This window comes from Nycticebus coucang, chromosome X, assembly GCF_027406575.1.
Source record: "Nycticebus coucang isolate mNycCou1 chromosome X, mNycCou1.pri, whole genome shotgun sequence".
NCBI lineage: Eukaryota > Metazoa > Chordata > Mammalia > Primates > Lorisidae > Nycticebus > Nycticebus coucang.
The window spans coordinates 160,012,224-160,038,066 of NC_069804.1; the positions used below are offsets into that span (position 1 = coordinate 160,012,224).

Here is a 25,843-nt window from a genome sequence, read left to right on the forward strand (position 1 = left end):
ACAGTAACAGTAAAAATGGTACTGAATATAAGTGTTACTTTCTAAATCAAACCAGTAGACTATTATGTAAACAAAATAGTAACGTAACACTTCAAAAACAGATAAACATTTATCCACCAAGAATGTATAGTAAGCCAACACTTCACTGTAGAATTCACTTAGCATGGTTACGGGAAAATCACAAAGAGTAATGTAACAACTTACAAAATTTTATGGTCATATTCTACTAAATAATTGAACAAAGATGGCAGTTACTAGTTTTCTAATTGTGTTTTGTTTTAACATCTCCGTTGACTTTTAATGCTTTATTTTTTCTTATTTGAATTTGTTGGCTGGTATCTTTGTTTTGCTTAATATATTGACTGCACCACACTTATTGTTGTGTTGGTAGAAGAGGACATACGAGAATATACAGAGAAAGGCCATATGGGGGTTTTCACGGAGAGATTCTGAAACTCCATAATTCTGCTGCTCAGAACTTCAACTGAAATGAAAAATTAAAAAAGAGTGAGAAATATTGAAGGGTTACTGAACCAGGAATCAGGACACTATGGTTCCTGTTCCAGTTCTGTGAGTAAACTATGCCAAGACATCCCCCACTTTGAGTTGCAAATTGTACAATTATGAAAATGGGGCTCTTGGAAATGATTGCTAAAGAGCCATACAGCTATAATAGTCTGTGGTTCCCATGGAGCACTAATGTGGAGAACCATCCTAGGTTAACAGAGATGCACTCCATTGTTTACGGCATTATCTATCTAATCCCAAAACTTCTTGCTGAATATCCATTCATTTGTCCACCTCCTCCAAATGGCATGTGTAGAGAAAATGTGTTTGATAGCAAACATTTTGAAATATGTAAATATTGAACAAACTTTAAACTTTTTATCTGAATGTTTTAGAGCCATGCAGAAATAGCCTAAGTATGAAATCTGGGTATATTGTATTGCAGAAAATTACATTTTTGAACTTTGGAAAAATTTTCAACACCTGTTACATATGGAAGTGATTATGTTCTGCAAAATACTTCTACATTTTCTAATGGAACCAAGCAAAAAGGAATCAGTTGTCTCAAAAATGTTCTGTTGAAAAGTTAATTACGATACTTAAAGACATTTGTTTTCCTTATGTGAAGCAGCCCGTTAGAACTAGGCAAGTGTTGGTAAACACTTCTGTTCTCCTGTTTGCTGCTATTCCCAAGTTGCCACTGTCCCAAATGACACCCCTGAAAATTATTTCATTTTATAGCTCCTTCAGCTTTCCTATGCACCAAAGGTATCTTTTTAAAACATTCCTTATGATTGAAGGGACGTGTTTATTTAATGTAGTGTCAGCTATCAGCTCTGTTTATTATAGTTAGTAATTTGGGCCTGTGTGTCCTCCTCAGGAAAGAAGGACTAGCTGGGATCTCCAGAACTACACTCCAGGTATGGAAATTTCAAACTTTCAATAACTAAGGTATGCTATTCAAGGCTGGTACACTATTTTAATAAGTCCCTAGAATTAATTAAGATACCTAGAGTCTTAAGTGGCTTCAAAATTCACATGTTGCAAGTGACTGTGCAAATTCAATGTGTGCCACTATGGGCCCTAGACTAGGCGAAGAGGAAATCATGTGCAAAGGGGAAAAATCCAACAACAACTAAAATTTAAAAAAAAGAAAAGACATGATTTGAATGAAAATAATGATTCATTACTCAATTATGTCACTCAAAATTTCAAATAGCTGGAGCAATTCTGATTGACTTCCCTGGGAAGCAACACAACGCAGCAGACTGTAAAAGCTCTATTTTCTACAGTGTCATAGGAGAAGCATATTTGCTTCTTTAAGATATCTTTAAGATAGTGATCTCAGTCAAATCCTAACAAAATTATTGCTTTAACTTCAATAAAATTAACTAAGTTATAAAAATGTTAAAGAATTAAAATTCAAAATCGATCTGTTTTGGCGAACAAATCATATTCCTTTAATAATAGGAAAACGTTTCAGAATTTGTAAGCTCACTGGGAAAATACAGTACCAGCTGTCATTTCCATGTTAAAAAATTGCATATTTGCTCTCATATTTCAAATTGGAAAATTCAGAATGTATAGATCAGGTTCTAAATTATAAGCAATGTTTATTAAGGAAAAAAATGAAAAGATTTACCAAAGACTTTAGCAAATGCAGTTGTGTAAATAAAAAATATAGCCTATAAATATTACTTATATTAATACTTAAAGAAACTTACTGTTCTACTGGTAACTTCTACATCTGTGTAACAAACATGGTGTTATTCAGATCATCTACTGATAATTGGGGTATCTATAGTAGCAAAAAAGATTTTAGATTAAAATAGTTTCTTGAGAGAATTCTGTTTCCTTTGTTCACTGCTTGGACATGGTAATCAATAACCATAATCAATTTTACAGAAAAGTTCAGACATATTCAACATTTTCACTAATACTTAATTTTGCAAAGCAAAGATTAGGAAGTGTTTGTTCTTCCAATGAATTAATTGTTCTGTATACTTTATGGTTATAATACTTGTAATTTAAACAGCAGTAGAATTTACAGTCTGTATGCAGGACTACTGCTTTAGTAAGGCAAAATAGCCATAACATTATATAATAATTATTGTATGTGTTTCCTTAAAATTTCAAGACTCCCCCAAATTTATAATTTGCTTTGTGACTCTGCCTGAAAATACTAAAGCAAATAAAAATCAAAATAACACAAGCACACCTAGTGTACATGTGAGAATTTCTGATGTAATCACTGAGAAATGGTAAGAATATCTGTGCCTTGGAAAGAAATGTGCTGTCTTGTTTTCTTTCCAGTGGATCTGAAGGCAAAGGTAATGATTGCACTGTCCAAGTTCAAGCACAATAACCAAAAATGGAAGTAAAATAAAATAAATTCTTCTTTTGACCAGTGAAGAAGCATTTAAGAAATATTAAGTATATACATTTGAGGATTGGTGTAACACAATAATCGGATATGGAATATCAAGATTGACATCTAGTAACTGATTAAAAATGAGTAAATGTCTACTTGTTAATCTCAGGATGAATAGCAAAGTACATACATCACTCTAGAATATACACAAAAATAAAACTTCTAAGACTGGTTACAGTGGCTCGTGCCTGTAATCCTAACTTTTTGGGAGGCTGAAGCAGGAGGGTTGCTTGAGCCCAGGAGTTCAAGACCAGCCTGAACAAGAGCAAGACCCCGTCTCTACTAAAAACAGAAAAATTAGCCAGGTTGGTGGTGAATGCTGGTCCCAGCTACTTGGGACCCTGAGGCAGGAGGATCACGAGAGCCCAGAAGTTTGAGGTTGCAGTGAGCTATTTTGATGGCTCTGCACTCCAGCCCAGGCCCCAGAACAAGACCCTGTCTCAATAAAAAATAAATAACAACAATAAAAATGAAAAAATTCTAAATGTGGCAGTTGCTTAAGAAATACATAGGAATATGAACCAATGTGTCTCACCAATCCAAAAGCATATACTGTGCCTTACCAACACATTGTAATTAATTAGGTCTGAACAGGTAAAATAAATGGCCAAACCTGATTGCCTGCGGCTGTTGGAGCGAATGGAACGCTGGTGGCAGGTGTTGCTGCTGTAGACACAGTGGTAGATGGAGCACCGTGTATCATGGGCACTTTCAGAAGGAAACCACGGAAGCACACAGGAAAGTGAAGCATTTACACAGCGATGACATATACGATGGAATGGAGTGTGTAGGCATCACAGCAACAAGCCAAGTGACATCATGATGGACACATCAGGGTGCAACATGCAATCACATTCAGTGCAAAGCAACACAGCATGGAAGGGGAAGAAATTAAAAAAGAGAAAGGGGAAATCCGATTATAGTTACTATTAAGGAAAACAGAACATTCTCAATATTTAGTAAGTTTTTGAGCAGAATCACATTGTAATTGACTCGAAAGGCTAAATTTTCAGAAGGAATTATGATGAGTGCATAAGAAAAATAAACCTGATTTTACCAGGGCTATCTACCTGAAGCTAGTTAAGTAGACAAGTAAATGGACTGTACATCCATGAGGGGATTAGGGAATTACAAATTGGTGTTTAGGTTCACCGACTTGTAGACATGAGTGCTACAAGTGTGCGGGTGCAAAAGGACCGTTATATGTATACTTACCTGATCTGCATGCCAAAAAAAATGGTACTGTGATTGGTGAGGACGTGGTAGAGGAGGAGATATGAAGAACACATGGGACTGGGACTATGTGAGCAGGTTTTTAAGTGCACCTCTGGTAAACTCTTAGAAACTGGCTATTTATCAAACAAATACATGGAGTGTTTCATAGTAAATCTTGTCTTCACAGCAAATATTAAGGCTACAATGGCTAGCAGCTGCAAAATCTCTTTCAGGATGTTTTCTCTTCACCTTTTCTAGCTTCTATCTCATTTTGAAAGCTTTTTGGATGCTTTTCTAATTTCTAACTCATTTTGGAAAGTAAACCGGGGAATTAATGTATAAATGGCAATGTATGAATGGCAAGCACGCATATATAATTTATCATGTCTACATCAATTGAATTCAGATTTTCTGAAAGTCTACAGAGAAAGTAAATGGCCAGAGAGAGAAAAAATGACATATGCAATGTCACAGAAACTGAAAATGTGCCCTATCGTTATCCCTTCCACTCCACCCATCACCTGAGGCCATCCCTTATTGTGCTATGTGCTAATTCTAAAACCACTCTAGTTTTCCCTTTGGGATTGTGGCAACTGTACAGGAAGGAGCAACATTAAAGCATGCAGTTTGCATTCCTAAGCAGAGCTCTGAAGGTGAAAGGACAAGGGGTCCAGAAAACCACCACAAAATGTGCAGACAGAGACAGAGTTTTCAAACTTGCAGAAGTCTGTTCTTTTAATCATATGCATATAATGTTGCTGTTAGTACAAATGGAACTGTTGTTGGTTCCTACAGGGTAGAGCCACCCCTCAGTAACAGAGGCCTCACCTCCACTGCCAGGGTTCAGACCCTGTTGTGTTAGTGAGTGCTGACACTATGTGAAAATGTCAGTTTGGTCTTTTGCTTTATTTCAAGAAGCCTGTTAGTAGTGCCTTTTGGGCTCTGCATTTGCTTGGGTCCACCAATGTGCTAAAGACCAAGGTGGCACAAACTCTAAAAAAAGGATGAGAGGAACTGGATTAATAAGAGATAGTGGGCAGGATGGAGTGGGATCATTCCTCCGTATGTTGAACAGAGCTACCCTGTTTCCCGAAAATAAGACATCCTCCAAAAACAAGACCTACTTACAGGAAAGATAAGACGTCCCCTGAAAATAAGACCTAGCGCATCTTTGGGAGCACACCTTAAAATAAGACACTGTCTTATTTTCGGGGAAACAGGGTATTTTCTCCTGGGTTGTTTCAAGTGCCCATGAGGACTATATATAGGAGCTGTGAACTCCCAGTTCCTTTCTCTTCTTGATCTGTGTGCAATTGGTTCTTAAAATCACTTAACGCCCAAAGAAATGATTCTGTTGTGCCTAGTTTCTGTGCAGATGGTGCTTCAACCCAGAACACTACAGAATTCCTAAGGGAGCACTACAAAATGCTCTAGCTTTGCGTAACTTATCCTTTCTCACCATCTGAGTATTGAATGATTTACACTGAATGAGTAACTTTTGGGGGAAGAATTGTTTCACCGTACTTTAAAAATTATACATTTGAAGTATTTTATAATTTTTAAATAGATGTAAAGGTAAGAACAAAATTTCCAAGTCTGGTCATTTTAAAACATTTCAGTTGCTATTTTTTTTTAATTACATTTCTTTTTTTTTTTTTTATTGTTATTGTTGGGGATTCATCGAGGGTACAATAAGCCAGGTTACACGGATTGCAATTGTTAGGTAAAGTCCCTCTTGCTTCAGTTGCTATTTTTATGGTGAAAATAGAGAAGTGATATGGTCAGTATTTGGCTACAGTGGCAATGAACTAGGACTTGAAAAAGAGGACTATTTTGATTCTACAAAGACATGAAAACAGAAAGCACCATTATTAAACCTTCAGTACTCAGAAAATGTCCAGTTACATCTTTCAGTTACTTATCTATTTCATAATCATAACATAAAATCATATTTTTCAGATTAGAAGAAGTTGAGAATTTTTATACAAAACCTACCAATACTTGAAGCGGGAGCCATGCACAGTATTGGCCCTGTACACCATGCAGAAAAACGTGGAAAGTAAAGAAAAGAGATATTTCATTATTTTGTAATATCAATTAATAAGCACATGCAAATCCAGTCAGTAAACTCCCATGCTTATAATTATAAATTAGCTTTAAGATCACAAACCCAGGTAAATCAAATTAATTCTTGGATTCTTAGGTACAACAATGACCTTTCATTTTTCTTTAAAGGAATTATATCACTTAAATTACATATTTTGGACAAATGTATCCTAAATAATTTTTATCATAAAAAGGAGAATTTAAATTTTTTACATATTATTTTCAAAATATGCTCCAGGATCTGGTATTGGGTGCCCATGTTTCTAGCTATACCATTAATCTCTGAACACTGCTGCCTCTACCTCATTGTAACTGAGGACTTGACTATGAATAAGCAAATGGGTTTTCCTTTAAGAGGGAGCTGTAGCCAGATAGCTTTTTATTTTGTTATTAATTAAAGGGAAGGGGATTTTTTTTTACATTTTTGCTTATAAATCTAGATTTTATATTAGCCAAATTTGGCAAAGAAAAGTCTAACTTCTAAACCAAATAACTGTAGCATTAAGAAAACCTAGAATGGACAATGTTAACATTTACCTTCAACCACCCTGGGTAGATTTCCTGGGCTACTGAATTCATTCCATCCTTCCTCTCATCATTCCATAGCTACAAGACAAATCGGAAGTAGTCCAGGTGGAATGACGTAATGTATGGGTAAATTACTACAATTTTTGAAGAAAAAAATGCCAGAAATAAAGCCATCTCAACTGAACTCATACTGATTTTCTCTTTTACTCTGTGAACATTATTTTTTCCTTAGGTTTAAGGGAAAAGTCTAAACTATTAGATATTGGTAGTTACTTATTATAAGTGATGTAAAAAAATGCTAAATAATTCTATTCCCTCCCCAGAACTATTATATAAATGCATAAAAAGTATGTTATTTAAATAATGTCTTGAAAAACTATTGTGGTTCGTAATTAAAGGCTGATTTTTACGTAGCTTCTTTCAAAATTGATTAATTTATTTATTTACTAATTAACCAAAAACTTTTCAAGTCCAAGTATATAATACTATGTGTTTAGCATGTTTATACATGGCTTTCTAAAATAATTTTTAAAACATAAGTTATTTTCGTTTAATAATAGCTTCCAAACTAGTGTATTTAGGATTCTGGGGAAAAAAAAAATCTATTGTATTTCTAGTGTTTTTTCAATTTATTCTGAAGAGACTATCTGCTTATTCTTAAAGTACTAAACTACTGGTAGAAAATTGTTTCTCCCCATATAAGATATTTATTTGAATAAAATTCTGGTTTAAATTTTTCTATTCAATTGGATACAAAAGCATTATGTAATAGTTGAATATAGGAGGTAATGTACAATATGCTGCAAAATGTCAGAAAATATAAAAAACTTTTAAAATATTACCTGGTCCAAGAGTTAGAGGCTAAAACTACCATAGTGTTTTATATACACTATGCTGTATTATACTCATTATCCTATCCTATTCTGTAAGTTTAAGGGCAGTTTTATTATAACTGCTTTTGGCACAATAATGAGAGGTGGATCACAAGTCTTCTTAACACTGAAGCTGAAAAATTTTGTTTTGAAAGCAGATCACCATCTGTGAAAGTGATACCTAAGAGTCAAAGAATTAGTTTGAGATAGAACTGAGTGACTCAATCATAAGAAGCAAAAAATAAGAAATGCTAAAAAGAAAAATGTTCATATCTTTTCCTTGTTTGATTTCAAACAATTAATTTTCAGGATTTGCAGGAAAAAAAACAGGTTATTCTCGATATCAGTAGGTCAAGAATAACTGACTAGTTTTATTTCTAATCAAAATGCATGTCAACAGTCCTCTCAGAAAATCTCTTTTGAAGCTGCTTTGCATTGTATATGTTCACAATATTACCGCACTCACCACAGTGCCCAGAGCTATATTCTCACCTGCAGGGATAAATGCCGGCTGAGGGATCTGTGGATTAATCAGCGCCTGTTGGCAGTGGAAAACACTGGGATTAAAGACCGGGGTGGCACCATTGATCTTTTCAAGTACCGATCTCTTTGGTATCAGTTGCAGTGCACCAGGCTGCAGGGTCTGCGGGGGAGGGATTGATTAATCACTAATACCAGAGAAAGTAAAGCATGTACACAAGCCAGGCAAGCAGGTATGGCCTAGGACTCCTCCATAAGAGTATCTGTTGAGCAATACTTTGGATAAACAGTGACTCCACAGCAAGGTAATCAATTGTGATTAACCAGTAAAACAAAACAGAAAACAAAACAAAACAAAACAACTAGAAGAATAGATAGTCCAACAGAAAAAAAAAATCTTTTCAACTTCACTAATTTAGACCTCACTGAGGCAGGATGCAATAGAAAGCTTTTACAACAAATAATCATTAAAAATTAATGTTTGAGGGATGCTCATCTATTAATCTATAAAGATGAAATTAGCAAAAACAACAGATATAGGTCAAAATAGATTTCTTCCAGTTAAAATTCCAACATGGATCTAGGAGACAAATGGTATATAGGTGATAAAACAGATGTTGGTAGATCAGAGTCTGACACTGTAGCCCCATAAAATAAAATCTAATTAATATAAAGACTTTTAGGTTCAAGTCCTATAATTCTTCATTTCCTAACTAACGTATGAGGACAAAACAAATCATTACTCCCCTACCACCTACCCTAGCCAGATACTATGGATAGTTAGCAAAATGTATGCAGTTCTCATTTATAATAGCTTACTGTGCATTCTGGTATGTACTATATGGCTTGTTAAGTCCTTATAAGGTCTAATTCCAAAACTTACTAGCATTTTTAAACCTTCCTTTCATGTCTACAATCTTTTCAAAATCCCACTGTGCTTATGACACTTAATCAAATTTGCCCCTGGATCAGATTCCTTGGAGAAGTTTAACATTACATTTTTTTCCTCAGCAAATTTCACATTACTTAAAAAATATGACCCAGCAACAATTCAGTATGCTCTAATTTTTTAAGGAGACACAAATACTTGTGCTAAGTAACTTGCCTTCCATGTGCCAAAAATGGTCATGCCATGACCTCCTTCCTCTAGATAACCAAGGCCTCAAGGTATTTCTGTTTTCTTCTGGGAACTTTGCTGTTAGTAAAAGTATTTGGAGGTCTTTTATTTATTTCAGCCAATTTTGACTGGTTTCAGCTAGTGTAGACAAGCTTAGACCAGTTTCGACCAGATTGATAACTTTCAATCAGACAAGGCTTCTAACAGTTTCTACTGGACTAAACTGGTTTAGACTAGTGTCAGCCAGTGTTGACCAGTTTCAGTGGGGTTAAACCAGATTCAGCCAGTTCAGAATGGTTTCAGCTAGTTAGGCAGGTTTACTGTAGCCTCCTCTAGTCACAGCTGATATAGACTGATTTCAACCAGTATAGACTGGTTTTAACCAGTTTAAACCAGTCTTGCCCAGTTTGGTCTGGTTTTAGCCAGTTGAGATCAGTCTAGAACAGTTACATTTAGTTTCAGCCAGTTTGGGCTGGTTTCAGCTGGTTTCTTCTGACTTAGACTGATTTCAACAGATGACAGTTAGTTTGGTCCAGTTTTGCCAGTAGCCTGTTTTAAACTGGTTTCTTATTGGCTTAGTCTTGTTTAGCCTGGTTTCAATCAGTTTAGAGTAGTTTCAGCCAATCTGGTCTGGTTTCCCGTTGCTGTAGACTGATTTAATCCAGTTTCAGCTGATTTAGACTGTTTGCATCTGCTTAAACTGATTCCCACTGGCTTAGTCTGGGATAAAGTGGTTAAGGCCAGTTTATTCCAGGTTCCAGGTGGTATAGATTTGTTACAGGCAGTCTATAACTGGCTCTACCTTGCTTAGGCCAAATTCAGGTGTTTCAGACCCATTTCAGGCAGCTTATTCTGGTTTAGACCAGTTTTGACTGACTTGGATTGGGTCAGACAGATTTTAGCCTACTTAGTCTGGCTTAGACCAGTTTCAACCAGTTCCAGCCATTTTATTCTGCTTTCAGCTGGTTCATAGTGGTTTATTCCAGCCTTGACTGTTTTAGATTATTTTAGACTGGTTTGGGCCGGTTTAGACCTATTAAGTCTTTATTAGACTCATTACAGCCAGTTTAGACCAGTTAAGACTGGTTTCAGCTGTTTTCAACTGGACAGGTTTCATGTGGTTTATACTTCCTCAGACTAATTTAAACCTTTTACTGGTTTCGGTTAGTTTTGACTGGTTTCGGCCAGGATCAACTTGTTGGAGAAATTAAGTATATTTGCCTTAGAGAAGAAATGTGACAGCCACTCACATAGACTAGATTGACTTATTTTGTGAAGTTCAACTTGAAGCAAAATAAATTTCATTTCCACATGAGGCCACCCTTCTTAATAGGTGTGCTTGAAAATAAATGTATCTATCTTACGAAAAGGCAAGGTCTCTGTCATAGAACTCTGAGTGTGTAAATGTACATGAGGAGATTTAACTATGCATTCCCTCAGCTTCAGGGTCATGTAAGTGTTTGTTTGTTTTTTTGTTTGTTTGTTTGTTTGTTTTTTTTGCAGTTTTTGGCCAGGGCTGGGTTTGAACCCGCCACCTCTGGCATACGGGGCTGGGTCTTACTCCTTTGAGCCACAGGTGCCACCCCATGTAAGTGTTTTTTCCATAGCCAGGAAACATGATGTTTCCTTAGGTTTTGTGCCCTATTGTGGTTGTTATGCCCTACTACATGAGGAAATGTCTAGGTAGGAAAAAATCAATCAGCACATCAAAATATTGACAGCTGTTACAAACATAAGTAATCATAGTTCCTGGTTCTCAACCTGTCACGCTCTAGTATTACACAAATACTTTCCCTACTTCCCACCTTTCAGTCTAATTAAGCAGAACTAAATTCTTCCCACAATTGACTTGCTAGGGCAACTCAAAAGCCAGGCTTCTCCTGACCATGTAGAAACTGTCCCCTAGACTTAGTAGGCTGCTGCCTTTGTCCTCAATACCATGTCTTAAAAAAGAAAAAAATAGCTTAAAAATTAACATTTGGGAAATTAAAAACTACTTACTATACCATATTTCAAGTGCTCTGTTTTAGAACAGCATTAAAGATATTAGTAGCAAAGTGCCCATAAAACTGGCCTAGAGAGCAGAGAGGCAACTTTCTGCCTTTCTAGGATATTAAGAGTAGTTAGACTATAAAAGCTCTCACAAATAATTTACTGTTTAAATCATACAATTTAACCTTTCCCTGCAAATGAGAGGAATAGCACAGTAGGTTAAAATCATTAGTAAAGCTTTTAAATAATTATCTTTAGAAAATCTTAGTAAATAAAGTAGAATAAATAGGTTCTTTCTTTTCCAGCTCATAACACTGACTGTTCATATTAAGGTCCACTCGCCGGGCGCGGTGGCTCACGCCTGTAATCCCAGCACTGTGGGAGGCTGAGGCGGGAGGATTGCTTGAGCTCAGGAGTTCGAGGCTTGTCTGAGCGAGAGTGACCCCGACTCATGAAAAAAATGGAAAAACCCAGCCGGGCGCTGCGGCGAGTATCTGTAATCCCAGCGGCTTCGGAGGCTGAGGCAGCAGGGTGCCCACAGCCCGAGTCTGAGGTTGCAGTGAGCTATGACGCCATTGCCCTCTGCTTAGGGCATAGGGTAGAACTGTGTCTCGACATATTAAGGTCCACTCATAACTATTCAAGATTATGGTTACAGGATATTAGACAAATTGGGGAATATATGAACCATTTATCCTAAAATAGGTGACAAATCCAGGCCTGTTCTTACCATTCCAGGGGCAGCTGAATGGTTCATCTGGTGATGAGCTGCCTTCAGTTTGGCTTGCAAGTGTGCAGGAGGATGAAAGTATTTGCACTTCTCTCGGGTACATCGACCTTTGATGTAATCCATGCAGATTGTCACAGTATTATCATTGGCTTCAATCATGGAAAGATCCGTAGGGTGAGCATAGCGGCAATCATTCTCCCCACGGGTACAATTTCCACGCTGAAATTCTCGGCAAACCTTAAAGAGAAAAACACACATACACACACACCTTGATGACTGGAAGGTGACTGGCTCTATTTATTTATTTGATGACAGTGAATGTAGGAATAATTGTATTTAACAAATATTTCGTATGTATGATTTAGGAACAATCTAAAAAGATGAAGGATAATGTATAGCTCCATTCAATACGAGATATAAACACAGAATTTCTATCCCTCGGAAAAAAAATCCATTTTCTCCAAGGAAAAGTCTATTTTCCTCACACTGAAATAAAAGTACTTAACGTATTATCAAAACCCATTTTTAATCCTCCAGTTAATACATACCCTTAAGTGTAATTTTTTTTTTTTTTTTTTACGGTCCAAGGTAAGTGTTTATCACCAAGCAATGCACTGGTGGTTTTCCACAGCCAACTTGTGAACCATGACTGAGTTACATGAACAATCAGCTTCTATAACAATACATTAACCAGGCATTTAAGGGGCTGCCTTTGTAAGAATCAACTAATTATTTCAATGTTCAAAGAATGACAATTAAGAGAAGACTGAAGGACTTCAATAAATCAAAAAGCTGTTTGAAATGTCTTTTAAATTTTCTTTTCTTAAGCATAAAGGCATATTTATTATCTAGTACTTCCTTGTTAAAATGGAAAAAAAGGTTTACACAATGTAAGATTCATTTACATTCTGCAATCACTGGAGTATCAGTCTACTTTTGTGTCAGTTTCGTAGTTCTAGCAAGTAAAGATACATTAACAAACACATTAATCCCATTTTTTAAAGCTCAAGTCTGCATACAAGGAGCACTTCTACTGTGATTTCCTGTGCTGTAGCACCCAGGGGTGGGGAATCTGTGGCCTGAAGGTCATAAGTGGCCGTCCAAATCCCCAAGTGTACCTCCTCGACCAAAATCTAAATTTCACAGAACAAATCCTTTGAAATATTCTGTAAAATTTGGAGTGACAAGGCTGCCAATATACTATGGCTGGGTATAAATAAAATATTGTTTATCTAATATACAACTGGACCAATGCACTTCATAACAGGGTATTATTACAATAATAAAATGTTTAACATTTTCCTTAACATTCCATAAGCACTCCGTAAACTAAAAAACTTGGGTTACTTATTTCAAATATTCAACACACTGTGCTCTAAGAATGTTACTTTATGCATAAGGTTAACATCTATCTTAATAGATATTTATATGTTTCTTCACAAATACCTCCAGTTTATCTGAACGTATCGGTTTTGGAGCAGCAGCTCCTGGCATTGAGAGAGGTGGATTTCCAGGAATCAGAAAAGGTGCATTTGGTATAAGTTCAGCAGGAACCAGGCCCATTCCAGGATGCGTCAAGTAAGGATTGAAAGCCAACGGAGGATTAGGTGCAAGTGGTGGGGCCACAGGAAAAGAAGCCTATATGTTTAAAAGAAAGGAAAAACTGTGTTAGCGTTTCTTCTGATTTATTTTTTATTTTATTTTATTTTTTTTGCAGTTTCTGGCCAGGGCTTGGTTTGAACCCACCACTTCCGGCACATGGAGCTGGCACCCTACTTCTTTGAGCCACAGGCGCCACCCTCTTCTGATTTATTTTTAATCTGATACTAATTCCCATATAGAAGTTCTCTTTAAACCAACAAATCTCCTTAACTAACAAATTTATTGACAAGTGGATAAAACAAACCACATGTTTTTTTAACAGTTGTGAATTAGCCAAATTAAATCTCACTGTTAGTGTCTATTACACAGGTGTCTTCTCTAGCACTTCCTTTTAAAAATCCGTGTCACTAATGATATCACATATATAATGATCTTCCTTGTCTCTTTACACAGGCATGGACTTCACAGGTGGACTTGAAGTGGACCAGTGCTACCACAGGTCCCCCTGTACTACCAAACACTGACCTTGCTTCTCTTTTCCAGGTACCTGACTATAAGGAGAGCAAAAAGTTAAGAAAAAAGGGATAGGTTAGAAAAAGTGAGTGCTTTAACAGCTTCTTGCCATCTTCCTAAAGTGAGATTGGTATGGTCATTTATTTCATTATTATTATCATTTTTTTTATTAGAGGTCCTGTTTCACAAACTAATCTGACTTGCCTAGCCTTGCCTTTATCTAGGGGGCCAGATAATACTCAAGAGTTCAAAAAAGACCTTAGAAATGCTACAAGGATCACTGGCAGGCAGGAAGAGATAAGATAAAAGGATGAGATGGTACATAAACTAGAGTATAACATGTAATGAAAAGCCTTAGAAATGCAAAGGATTATTACTGTTTTTTTCCATTTTTACAAGTCCTGGAGCCAAGGAGTTTAATAAATGTATTGCCTTTTTTTAAAAAAATCTGTAACCCATATATCACTTCACTGTGCTGTTTTCCAGTTTGTTCCACATGTGAGCCTCTTTTCTTCTCAATGTGGTTATACTTTCTTTGATTTTTTTGAATATTTGTACCCAATATTTAGAGAATGACTGACAGGTACAATCAACGACAGATTTTAAAAATAAATTTTAACAATTTAATGAATGAATAATAAATTACTACTAAATGCATTACATTTCTAATAGTGACTCAATAAGGTAGTTATTGTGTAACTGCTGGTGTCTCACTGTAAATTACTAATCACATGTATTCTTTTTCCCTTTTTTTGATTTCCTTTTACTAAAAAGATAACGATCTGTGGCGTTGTCAAGCTGAGTCCACACTTACTAAATCACATTAATAGGAAATGCTGTAAATATAAGTAGACTAGGAGGCTGTGGACTAAGAAGCGAGTCCCACACACAGACTTGAAATTGTCATCAGCACAGCATTCCAAGAAGCCACTGTTATAAATCACATTCAGCTTGGAAGGAAGTGCCCCAATATTAGCATTAGGAGTTTATCAAATTACCTGATTGGAACATTAGGAAGGGTAAAAAGAATCTAGTCCCCTAAACTGGCGAGACTTACTAGGGTGGTTAACAAGGCATGGTGGCCAAGAGGCTGAAGAGGAAAGGGACACCATCAGGTGCAAGACAAAAGGATGGAGTAGTCAGGGCAGGGGCCTTAAGGTTTGGGGTACAAACAGCTGAGGGCTGTCCCAGTCTAATGAGGTATTGTCATTTAAGAGGCTACAGGGAAATGAGATACTTCTCATCCAATGAGAAGTGAAGCTCAGGAATTAGTTGATGTGACATTATTTTATATGTGAAGGAAATCTCCCCAAACAGCCACCCAGGCATGATTCAGAAATAAGGCAGATTTTATCAATTAAATTAATCATAGGTATCTCAAAATTAGCAAGAATCTCTGAAGGTAAAAACTCCATTTTGGAACCATACAATAGTACTCCATTTCACTTTGTGTTTTCAATCTGCCTTTCCTAGTAAATTTCTCACTGAAGTCACCACCCCATTCTCCTGGATATTTTTTGCTTTTGCTTTTTACAAAACCAAGAAGGACTATTATTACAGAAATATTACAGGAGTTTATCAAATTACCTGATTGGAACATTAGGAAGGGTAAAAAGAATCTAGGCCCCCAAACTGACAAGACTTACTAGGGTGACTTAATTATTGAACTGAAAGAAAGACCTTAGGGGGGTTATCATTAATCACTAATAAATACTGATCAGTTAATAATATTTAAGCTTAATTTACATGTAAGCAATGCTTTCTGTTTATGGTAGCTCTGAATGTCTGTAATTTCTTCTTTCCTTTTTTGGGAGGTGACTCACCAGGGGTAATTTTTCTGATTAAATTCTACTTTCTTCAGAATACATTTTAACATTCTTAGGGTTGTTATATGTTCCAAGTGTATGAAAAAAAGCTGTAAATTCATTATTAGTCTATATAGAAAATGGAAGCAGCTTGCTGAAAATATTTAAATTTTTTTAAGGTCTCACCACAAGCTATATACTGTGCTATCTTTAGGTTTCAAGACGAGTATTCTAACTTTTATAACCATTTCCTCCTTGAATATAAATTTTATTCTATAACACTGTTTCTTAGGGAAAGGCAAGCTCCTCCATTCTCAACCCTGGGGCAGAGGTAGGAACTCCTAAGCTGCTTATTTATTTTCTAATGGACATTTCTGTTTTCTCACCAGCACCTCTGCCCCAGGATAACTATTCAGTTTCATGACCTGAACATTCAAGAGCTTAGCTTTGACTAACAGCCATGGGTCAAGTCCAGCAGCCTGCAAGTTCATGATCTTGGCTTTAATAAGCAACATTAATGCTGCTTCTACCCATATCTCAGCCCTTGATATCAGCTGAACTAACATGAATTATCTGTGGATTAATCTTTAAAGAAAATGGTTCCTAATATATTGAATCTGATTTCTCTTCACAACCTAAAATGGTCCAAACACTAAAATGTGTCAGAGATTTAAATCTGAGCCTAAATTATTGACTAAATACATGCAAATATGACAAGTCTTTCCCTCCCATAACCAGAGGTGTGAATTTTCACCTTTCTGAGTCCTTTAAAACCAACAAGAATGGGGGAAACCATGAGCTTTATGAATAAGATCACCCAACAATTATTTACCCTAAGTGTCTCTAGCAGTATTGGCTCCTACAGTAGAAATTCCCATGAGTTCCCAGTGACCTGCAAAGTGCCTAGGAACTATCAGGCACTCAGAAAATGTCTCCTAAAAATTAATAAAATGTCTTAAGCAGAGTGGCTCCTAATCTTTTTTGAGTCTGGGATTTCTCTGAGAGTCAGATGAAGGCTGTAGAATCGAAAAATTTGTGTATGTATTAAATGTTGCTTGTGATCTCAGAAGGTTCAAGAACCCTATGACACTAATCCTTGGTGTAGGATTATGGACTACATACTGGTTAAGAACAGTGTTCTATAGTAAGGGTTCAAAAACTAAGGCCCCTAGGCCAACTTCAGCCTGCCCCTATTTGTGTATGGTCAGTGACTTAAGAATAGTTTTTACAGTTTTAAACGATTGGAAAAAATGTAAAGAATAAGAATATTTAGTGACACATGAAAATTATATGAAATTCTTATTTCTGTGTCCATCCACAAATTCAAATGTGCTCATTAGTAGATCTGTTTTTTTTTTTTTTTTTTTTTTTTTGAGATAGAGGCTCAAGCTGTCACCCTGGGTAGAGTGCCATAGCATCACAGCTCACAGCAACCTCTAACTCCTGGGCTCAAGCGATTCTCCTGCCTCTGCCTCCCAAGTAGCTGGGACTACAGGCGCCTGCCACAACACCCAGCTATTGTTGTTTGGCGGGCCCAGGCTAGATGCGAACCCACCAGCTCAGGTGTATGTGGCTGGTACCTTTGCCGCTTGAGCCACAGGCGCAGAGCCTAGTAGACCTATTTTTAAAAAATTATAGATTTTTTTCTTTCTTATGTAAGTATCTATGTAACTATGAATATCCTCAACTTTGCCCATTGACCCACACAGCCTAAAATGCTGCCTAGCTACTTACAAGAAAGTTCACTGATGCTGGTTCTAGAGGATTTAAAAAAAAAATGCTCCATCAACTTCTAGAATAAGGCACCAATTATATTAATGTATAAATCTATTAATGGGAGTTTAGTATTAGTGGCAAGATTCCACAAGCTGAAAAAGTTTGGCTTTATCGACCAACACTAAGGTATAGGTATTCATTAAAATGTTCTTTTCTACAGCTAGTAAAATTAAGATTAAGTATTTGTTTATAGAACAGTAATTACTCAGCAATTAAGAATGTGGTGATAGGCGGCGCCTGTGGCTCAAGGAGTAGGGCGCAGGTCCCATGTGCTGGAGGTGGCGGGTTCAAACCTAGCCCCAGCCAAAAAAAAAAAAAAAAAAAAGAACGTGGTGATAGTAGTTGAAATCCTATAAAGGTAAAATTTTAGGAGCCACCATATACTGATCGTAAAGGATTCTTAAGCACCTTTGAAGAATAATGTAATTCAATAAAAAACTATACCTCAAATAAATATGTTCAGTTTATACATATTTTTGGAATACTGACTTGTTAATCAAAACAGGTTATTCCTCAAGCTATTATAAAAAAAGTGAAAATTAAATGTTATGCCAAATCTGTCTTTATGCCTCCTCAATAGTCTACATCTGTTTGTAGTTACTTCAATAATATCCAGTCAGTTCCAATTATTGTTGGATGAATTAAAAATACTTTAAGTCCGGGTGGTGCCTGTGGCTCAAGGAGTAGGGCGCCAGTCCCATATGCCGGAGGTGGCGGGTTCAAACCTAGCCCCGGCCAAAAACCACACACACAAAAAAATAAATAAATAAAATAAAATAAAAAAATAAAAATACTTTAAGTCCGGATGGTGCCTGTGGCTCTGTGGGTCGGGCACCAGCCCCATATACAGAGAGTGGCGTGTTCAACCCCGGCCCCGGCCAAACTGCAACAAAAAAATAGCCAGACATTGTGGCGGGCGCCTGTAGTCCCAGCTACTTGGGAGGCTGAGGCAAGAGAATCGCCTAAGCCCAGGAGTTGGAGGTTGCTGTGAGCTGTGTGATGCCACGACACTCTACCGAGGGTGATAAAGTAAAACTCTGTCTCTACAAAATAATAATAATAATAATACTTTAAGTCACTTAAGCTAAATCTTTAAGTTGACGGGGGTGGGGGTGGGGGAGGGCCTTCTATCCCTGAGCTCCTGTCTACAAGTGGACGACTAAACATTTTCTTTTATAAAAGGGTAAACATTTGTTTTGGTAACAATTTGTTGACTCAATTTTAATACCAGAAAAATAGTACTCTTAAATTTTATTAGTACTCATAATACCTTCATTTTATGGCTCATTTGCAAGCATTTATATAGTATAAAAGGAAGCCCCTTTTACCATCATCCACAGTTCCATCCTCAGATAATCTCAAAGTGCACTGAAATGAATAACTTTAGTTTCCATCAGACTTTACTAACTTTTCAACCAGAACACAACCGAATAACCTTTCTTTCACAGTGTTTGCTCAGTTATTTCCACACTTCTTGAGTGATGATCTGCAGGGACTGAAGTGGCCAAAAGGCAGGCTGCAGGAGGCTCGCATAACCTCCAGACTAGTTAATTGGTCCCTCAATAATTGAGAGTTAACTTTATACAGACGTGAGCTGATAGTGGTGTTTATGTACTAATCATAACAAGTATACTTATATTCACAGTGAATAAGTCACTGTGGCCCTAGAGAGAACTAAGGGTGAAAAAAGTTCAAGGGTCAAAAGTGAATAATTGTCCTTACTTAGACCTGGCTTTTCTGACCTTATTAATCAGAGAAATCTCCAAGCTACAGAAAGTATTGAAAATAGGCGGGTGAGTGAATGATCAATAGATTATTGTGGATACAGAAGGTGTAAAAATAGAATAAAAGACAGCACAAATGATAGTTCAGATCTACCCATATCTCGTGGGAGGAGAAAGAACACCAGCAGGTCAGAATTTCAAAGGAATACCTAAACCAGGTCAGCGCCATAGCCAGGAAAAGGGATAATGGCTTCTTCCTTAGGCAGTTTGAGATCTCAGAAGCAAGGTAATATTGATTTTGTTCCTGAGGAGTGAAAAGGAACTGACCTAAAAGTCATTTGTTGGTGACCATCTAGTAATGGCAATCCAATTAGCTTTTAATATTCCAATAGGAAACAAAAGCTATTTTAAAAGTCAAGTTTGTGGCATGGATTGTAGTGATGGTGTATGCTTGTCTCCAATCTCATCAAGTTGGATATATGAAATATGTGCATTTTTTTGTTAGTCATACTTCAAAATAAGGTTTTTTTTTTTTTTTAAATCAAGTGATTACTCGGTTTGAACAAAGGGCATAAACAAAATATGTGCTTTTTTGAGGGGGGATTAGGAAGACCTGAGTAAACCTGGATACTATTTACAAACATGTCAATGCAAGTCCAGGATAAGTAAGTGCTAAGAGTTAAAGTTATCACAGGTTTAACAAACAATCAGCACCACACCAAAACAACAACACAAGTAAAACAAAACATTGCATGACTAATACAAATATCATTCTATTAAAAAAGCAAAAGCTATAAAAATATGGAGGATCAGATATAAGTCAGAAATTAAGGGGATAAGAAAAATACTAAATATATAACTATTGTTAGGTAAGTTCCTGGAGGGTAAGGACTTTTATTTTATTATTTGTTTATCTTTTTATCCACTCCTTATCCATTTAAATCCCTGGCATAGAGTATTTGCTCAACAAATATTTACTGAATTGAATGAAAAGGAATTCCTAAACCCTTGGTTACTTTTTGGTTTACAAAATAGAACAATCCGATTAAAAAATCATAATGCAAAAGAAATAAAAATAGTTTTTTTTGTTTGTTTGTTTTTTGCCGGGGCTGGGTTTGAACCCGCCACCTCCAGCATATGGGGCTGGAGCCATACTCCTTTGAGCCACAGGCACCGCCCAATAAAAAATTTTAAAAGTAGTAACAGAGAGCTTGAATAAATCCATGAGTCTTGCTCTCCACTGAGGAAGACTTAAGGCAGATAATTTTAAACTGTCTTTTTTTTTTTATTAAATCATAGCTGTGTACATTGATATGATCATGGAGTATCATTCACTAGCTTCACAGACTGTTTGACACACTTTCATCACACTGGTTAACATAGCCTTCCTGGCCTTCTCTCAGTTACTGTGCCAAGACACTTACATTCCACATTTACCAAGTTTCACATATACCCTTGTAAGATGCACTGCAGGTGTAATCCCACCAATCCCCTTCCCTCTACCCACTTCCCTCCTCCCTCCCCTCCCTTTCCCCCTTCCCCCTATTCTTAGGTTGTAACTGGGTTATAGCTTTCATGCGAAAGCCATAAATTAGTTTCATAGTAGGGCTGAGTACATTGGGTACTTTTTCTTCCATTCTTGAGATAGTTTACTAAGAAGAATATGTTCCAGCTCCATCCATGTAAATATGAAAGAGGTAAAGTCTCCATCTTTCTTTAAGGCTGCATAATATTCCATGGTGTACATATACCACAATTTATTAATCCACTCGTGGATTGATGGGCACTTGGGCTTTTTCCATGACTTAGCAATTATGAATAGGGCTGCAATAAACATTCTGGTACAAATATCTTTGTTATGATGTGATTTTTGGTCTTCTGGGTATATGCCCAGTAGAGGGATTACAGGATTGAATGGCAGATCTATTTTTAGATCTCTAAGTTAAACTGTCTTTTGTTAAAGATGTGAAATACTAGATCACGCAGTTATGAAAAGCACAGGGCATTTTATGCATATATACATGCATCATATATGTTTGCATCTATTTTTTAACTGGAGTGGCTAAATCAATCAGTTCTGAGCAAACAGGGTTAGTGACCCTATAGATCAAAATACCTGTATGTAGCTTCTTATTACAAAGTGTGTGGTTCCAGGGGACTAGTAAATTGCTAATGTGGCTGGTATCTACACAATGGTTCAAAAGAGGAAACTATGTAAAGAAGGGTTTAAATTAATATTTAGCAGGTCCTTACAGGCTATTAAGGCAAATTAGGAATGTTTGGGGGACCACCTTAAGATTATCACATGGCGAGGACAACCACAGGTATTTATACACAAGGTCTCCTGATAGCCCTCCCATTGACAAACCACTGAACCACAAACAACCTGCACAAGAGGGTGGTTTTGATAGAAAAAAAAATCATCCTTTATAGATCAGATTGTTCAGCATTGGCCTTTTTGTTGTGGTTGTTCTGTTTATCCATTGGGGAAAAGGATATTCGCAGAGCCCTCCAAACTCCTAGCCTTCACTTCACTTGTGATCAACAGCAAGCAATTTTAAGGTAGCTGGCTGTAGCTTTGACTATGATTATGTACAGTGAAGCTAACCAGCCCACATGGTCTCATTAACACCAGGCTCTGATCAACTGAACTCATCATTCCTAGAGGAGAAGGACACAAAATGGGCCGAAAGGAGATTACATTTAATTTATCCTACAGGAATATATGAGGGAGGACAAAGGGAGAATGCTGAGATTTGTTACTATCACAGAAACTGGACACTGTTAAAGATATCATGTATAAGTGCCCTCTGTTTGGCAAAAGCATAGGATTTTCATTTAACTTTTGAAAAAACAGATGTCATTATTTTGTATTAAGAGAGTTGGGACAAGGCAACAAACCTTATGCTAGTGAATCTTTTTATGTTTGTTTGCTTAAATATAAAGGAGTTTTAAGTTGAATGGCACAATACACAGTCTCAGGAAAGAGTCCGAATAACTATTCTCTTTTGGCTCAGTAATTGTAATGAGGAGTAAATCCAGGATCTGTGGGGCCCAAAGCTTAGACCATTGAGTGGAGTGGGGGAGCTCCTTTAAAAACAAAGTATATATCAATATCTTTTGCAAATTTTACAAAAACATTTTTAAAGATATTGCTAGGGTCCCTCTCAGGGTCTTAGAAAGGAGACCATCCAAATGAGGATCCCTGAACTCCTCAAGTTAGTCCCAGGGTAAGTCCACCTCAGGAACAATGTTTGCTGAACAAATAGATAACAACAGGCTTCAGTTGCTACATATATAGGTTTTGTCTAATTTTTTAGAAAATACAGTGAAATTCAGGAGAAATTCTGAGTTTGTAGTATGCTGGTGCTCTAGGAACTCTGATAAGATACGGCCAATCTCAGTCCATGTGGAGCTTTACATGATAAGGATAGTTGTAATTATATTAAAATATTGAGTTTATAATTACAAACACTATCTTCTACTGAGTTGAACATTTTGCAAAAATCACTTTACAAAACATTTAACGTCACCACATAAAGATGAAAGAACTAAATGCTATTATTTATCATTCCATGAGTAGATAAACTGAAAAACCTGCTGCAGAACCTTCTTTACAGTATAATTTCTGCACTAAACATAACACTAGTAATCTGAAATACATAGTTTCCTTCTCCATTAAACTTACAAAATGTCTAGCCCACCTTTTCCACAATCATTTTCAATGTAAGAACCATGAACATACCACTCTTTTTTTAATAGCATGATACTGCATAGTCAATACAGTCAGTTTATGCAAACTAGAAAAATTATATTTCTAACACGAATTTGCAAAATGCAGAATATATCTTGGTGAGAGAAGGATATATTATCCTCTTGTTTCAAACTACTAAATCATTTAATTTTTGATTTCTAAAAATTAAAAAGTAAATAAAAATTTTCCAATTTTATTTCTAGTTATTGCTATTCCTAAGTTTCATGAACTAATACAATACCTTAAAGCTCTTATTTTATTAAACAAGAAAAGCATTAAAAACACCAGAGTTTAAAAATAATGATATTCATTCCTTGGTATATGCTCTCTTCCCCCTTTCTACTTGCACTATTATTTTTTGTTCTAAACTGTTACATCACCTTTATTCACTGCTGTATTAATGTTAAATAAACATATAAGCCTCTTTATGAGAAATATATGTGGTAAATAGAATTTAAAAAATAATGTAAAAGTCTAAGGGGGCAGATAACTACATTTGAGATAAAGGATAACGTGGAATAGAACCCTTGTTCATGGCCTTCACAGTTTGGAACTCCGTAACTTGATCACAGGAAAGCAAGCCATGAAAAGCACACAGCAGAACCAGAGGTCCTGGCATACCCCAAGGGAACCTCAAATGTGCTGAGCCAACAATTTCTATATAAATCATCAGGTAAATATATTCAGCTGGGTCAAGTTCACCTGTGTGTCAGGATCTGCTTCGATGTGAATCACCATATTCAACAAGAGAAGCTAAAGGAAATTTCCCAGATATAGACAGGTCTAGATATGTAAAATGTCCAAATAAAAAATATTTAATAGGCTAGAACATCATATCCACTTTATACACACATACATCACATGCATTAGTCAGAATCTTTCCTCATAACTAAAATTCCTAGTTGTGAAACTGAAATTTTAAAACTTTAGCTTTGCTTGAGAGTAAGCCAGTGTGTCTACTTTTCCTAACATTCTTCTATAGTGCTGATATTTGCCTCCTGATTATGCCAAGGGGAGTTGAGAATTTTTTGCTGGGAACATCAGAAAGCAATCCCTCTCAAACTGCACTGAAAAATACTAGACAGTCACACCCTTTGATTGACTTGCCAAACTTCCTTATTAATTAATAAAGCCAACAGAAGGCTTTGAGGTGGAATTTTACACTAGCAAATGTTAATTCAGACCTGTTAAAGACAGTGAACAAGCTTGCCTACTACAGCAAGCATTCCACCCAAATCAACTAGGTGCAGCTTTTATTCACTGTTCATTCATACTCAGTAGAATATTTTCTCCAGCTAGCATCCCACTTAGGTTGACATTCCCTTTACCTAGGGGCTAGTAATAGGCAAACCACATTCAATTTTGGAAAGGCAAATGTGCTCTTCCGGTATCCTAAAAATGGATCAAAGTATGCTTTGAAGACCTGAGGTCAAGTCAGTGATACAAATGGGTTTTAATATGCAACCATACAAATACCAGGACTGGAAATTTTAAAAACAAAAAGCTTGACTATTTTAGGAATAAGAATCAGATTATTTGGGGGGTGATTAAAAGGGATAGAGTTATCTGGGGGAGAGTAGGTACCTGAGAAATTAAATAAAATTATATGTTGCTACTTTAATATCAGGATTCATAATAATTTTTTTTTCTTTTGCAAATCAGACTGGTGAATGCCACTTAAAATTGCTCACACTGGCTCAGTTACACTGCATCTACAGAGCAGCTTCCTAGACCACAGAAGTGGAACATATCAACCATCTTGGGTTAGATTTTTTTTTTTTACACGTAACAACTGCAGAAATTAATCTTTTATCAGTTTATCACGTCACAACAGCTATTGTTGAGTAATCTACAAGGTAGAGAAGCAATTTCCAATTGTTCTCTGGGGTCTTCTAACTAATGCCTTATATCTTGTGATATGCTATAAAGTAAATTGTACTCCTGTGAGTCCTATCAGTCATCTTCTACAGTCTGAAATCTGAAATTACTCTCATTGAAAAGAAAAAAAGAAAGGGAAATGTTGAAATGTATTCTATTATAGAAGGCATGGAGAATCAAATTGGAAAGCATAAGTCAAGTGGCTGGAAAACTCAATGGATTTCTTACTGAAGTCTTCAAAAGCTACTTCCTGTTCTCCAGTGTGAGCCAGCATGATCAATAGTGCATGAAAGATTGACATTTGGAATGCAGAGACTCCAGCAGAGGTTAAATAGAAGGTGCACAGTCTGATTCCTCTGGACCCCTATTACATGTGTACCCTATGCCTTGCTCTCTGATACCCTGAAGAAGGGCACATCACTGGGACCCTGAAGCTGTCCCTTGACTTTTGAAAAGATACATGCTCCAGCCCCATGGGAAATGCAATGAAGGGTTCAGGTGTCTGATAATAAAATCTGGCTCCTACTCATTGCTCAATTTGATATTGGGACATTTCATGAGAGGCTGAGAGTGGTAACAGTGAGTTAAAAGCTCCCAGGCTTTAGTCACTTTTGACCAACATCCTCTCATCTCCCTCACTTCCAGCCCTGGCAACCACCCTACTACTCAGTTTATATGAGTTCAATGTTTCGAGATTCCACATACAAGTGAAATCATATAGTATTTGTTTTTTCCTGTGTCTGGATTATTTCAGTTGGCATCATGCACTCCAGGTTCATTCATATTGTCTCATTTCACAACGTATATATAGAT

General features: G+C 36.5%; 1 protein-coding gene across 1 annotated transcript in view; it reads right to left on the minus strand.

Annotated features, from left to right (window-relative positions):
• Window positions 1-2,231: 2,231 nt before the first annotated feature.
• Window positions 2,232-25,843, minus strand: part of MBNL3 (muscleblind like splicing regulator 3) — a 126,847-nt gene continuing 103,235 nt past the window's right edge. The window contains exons 5-10 of the mRNA XM_053580901.1: window positions 13,425-13,616; window positions 11,979-12,215; window positions 8,152-8,302; window positions 6,149-6,184; window positions 3,552-3,646; window positions 2,232-2,305 (exon numbers count right to left, since the gene is read on the minus strand). Coding sequence (XP_053436876.1) covers window positions 2,249-2,305; window positions 3,552-3,646; window positions 6,149-6,184; window positions 8,152-8,302; window positions 11,979-12,215; window positions 13,425-13,616 — 768 coding nt within the window. The 3' untranslated portion in view covers window positions 2,232-2,248. The remainder of the gene's footprint in view (window positions 2,306-3,551; window positions 3,647-6,148; window positions 6,185-8,151; window positions 8,303-11,978; window positions 12,216-13,424; window positions 13,617-25,843) is intronic.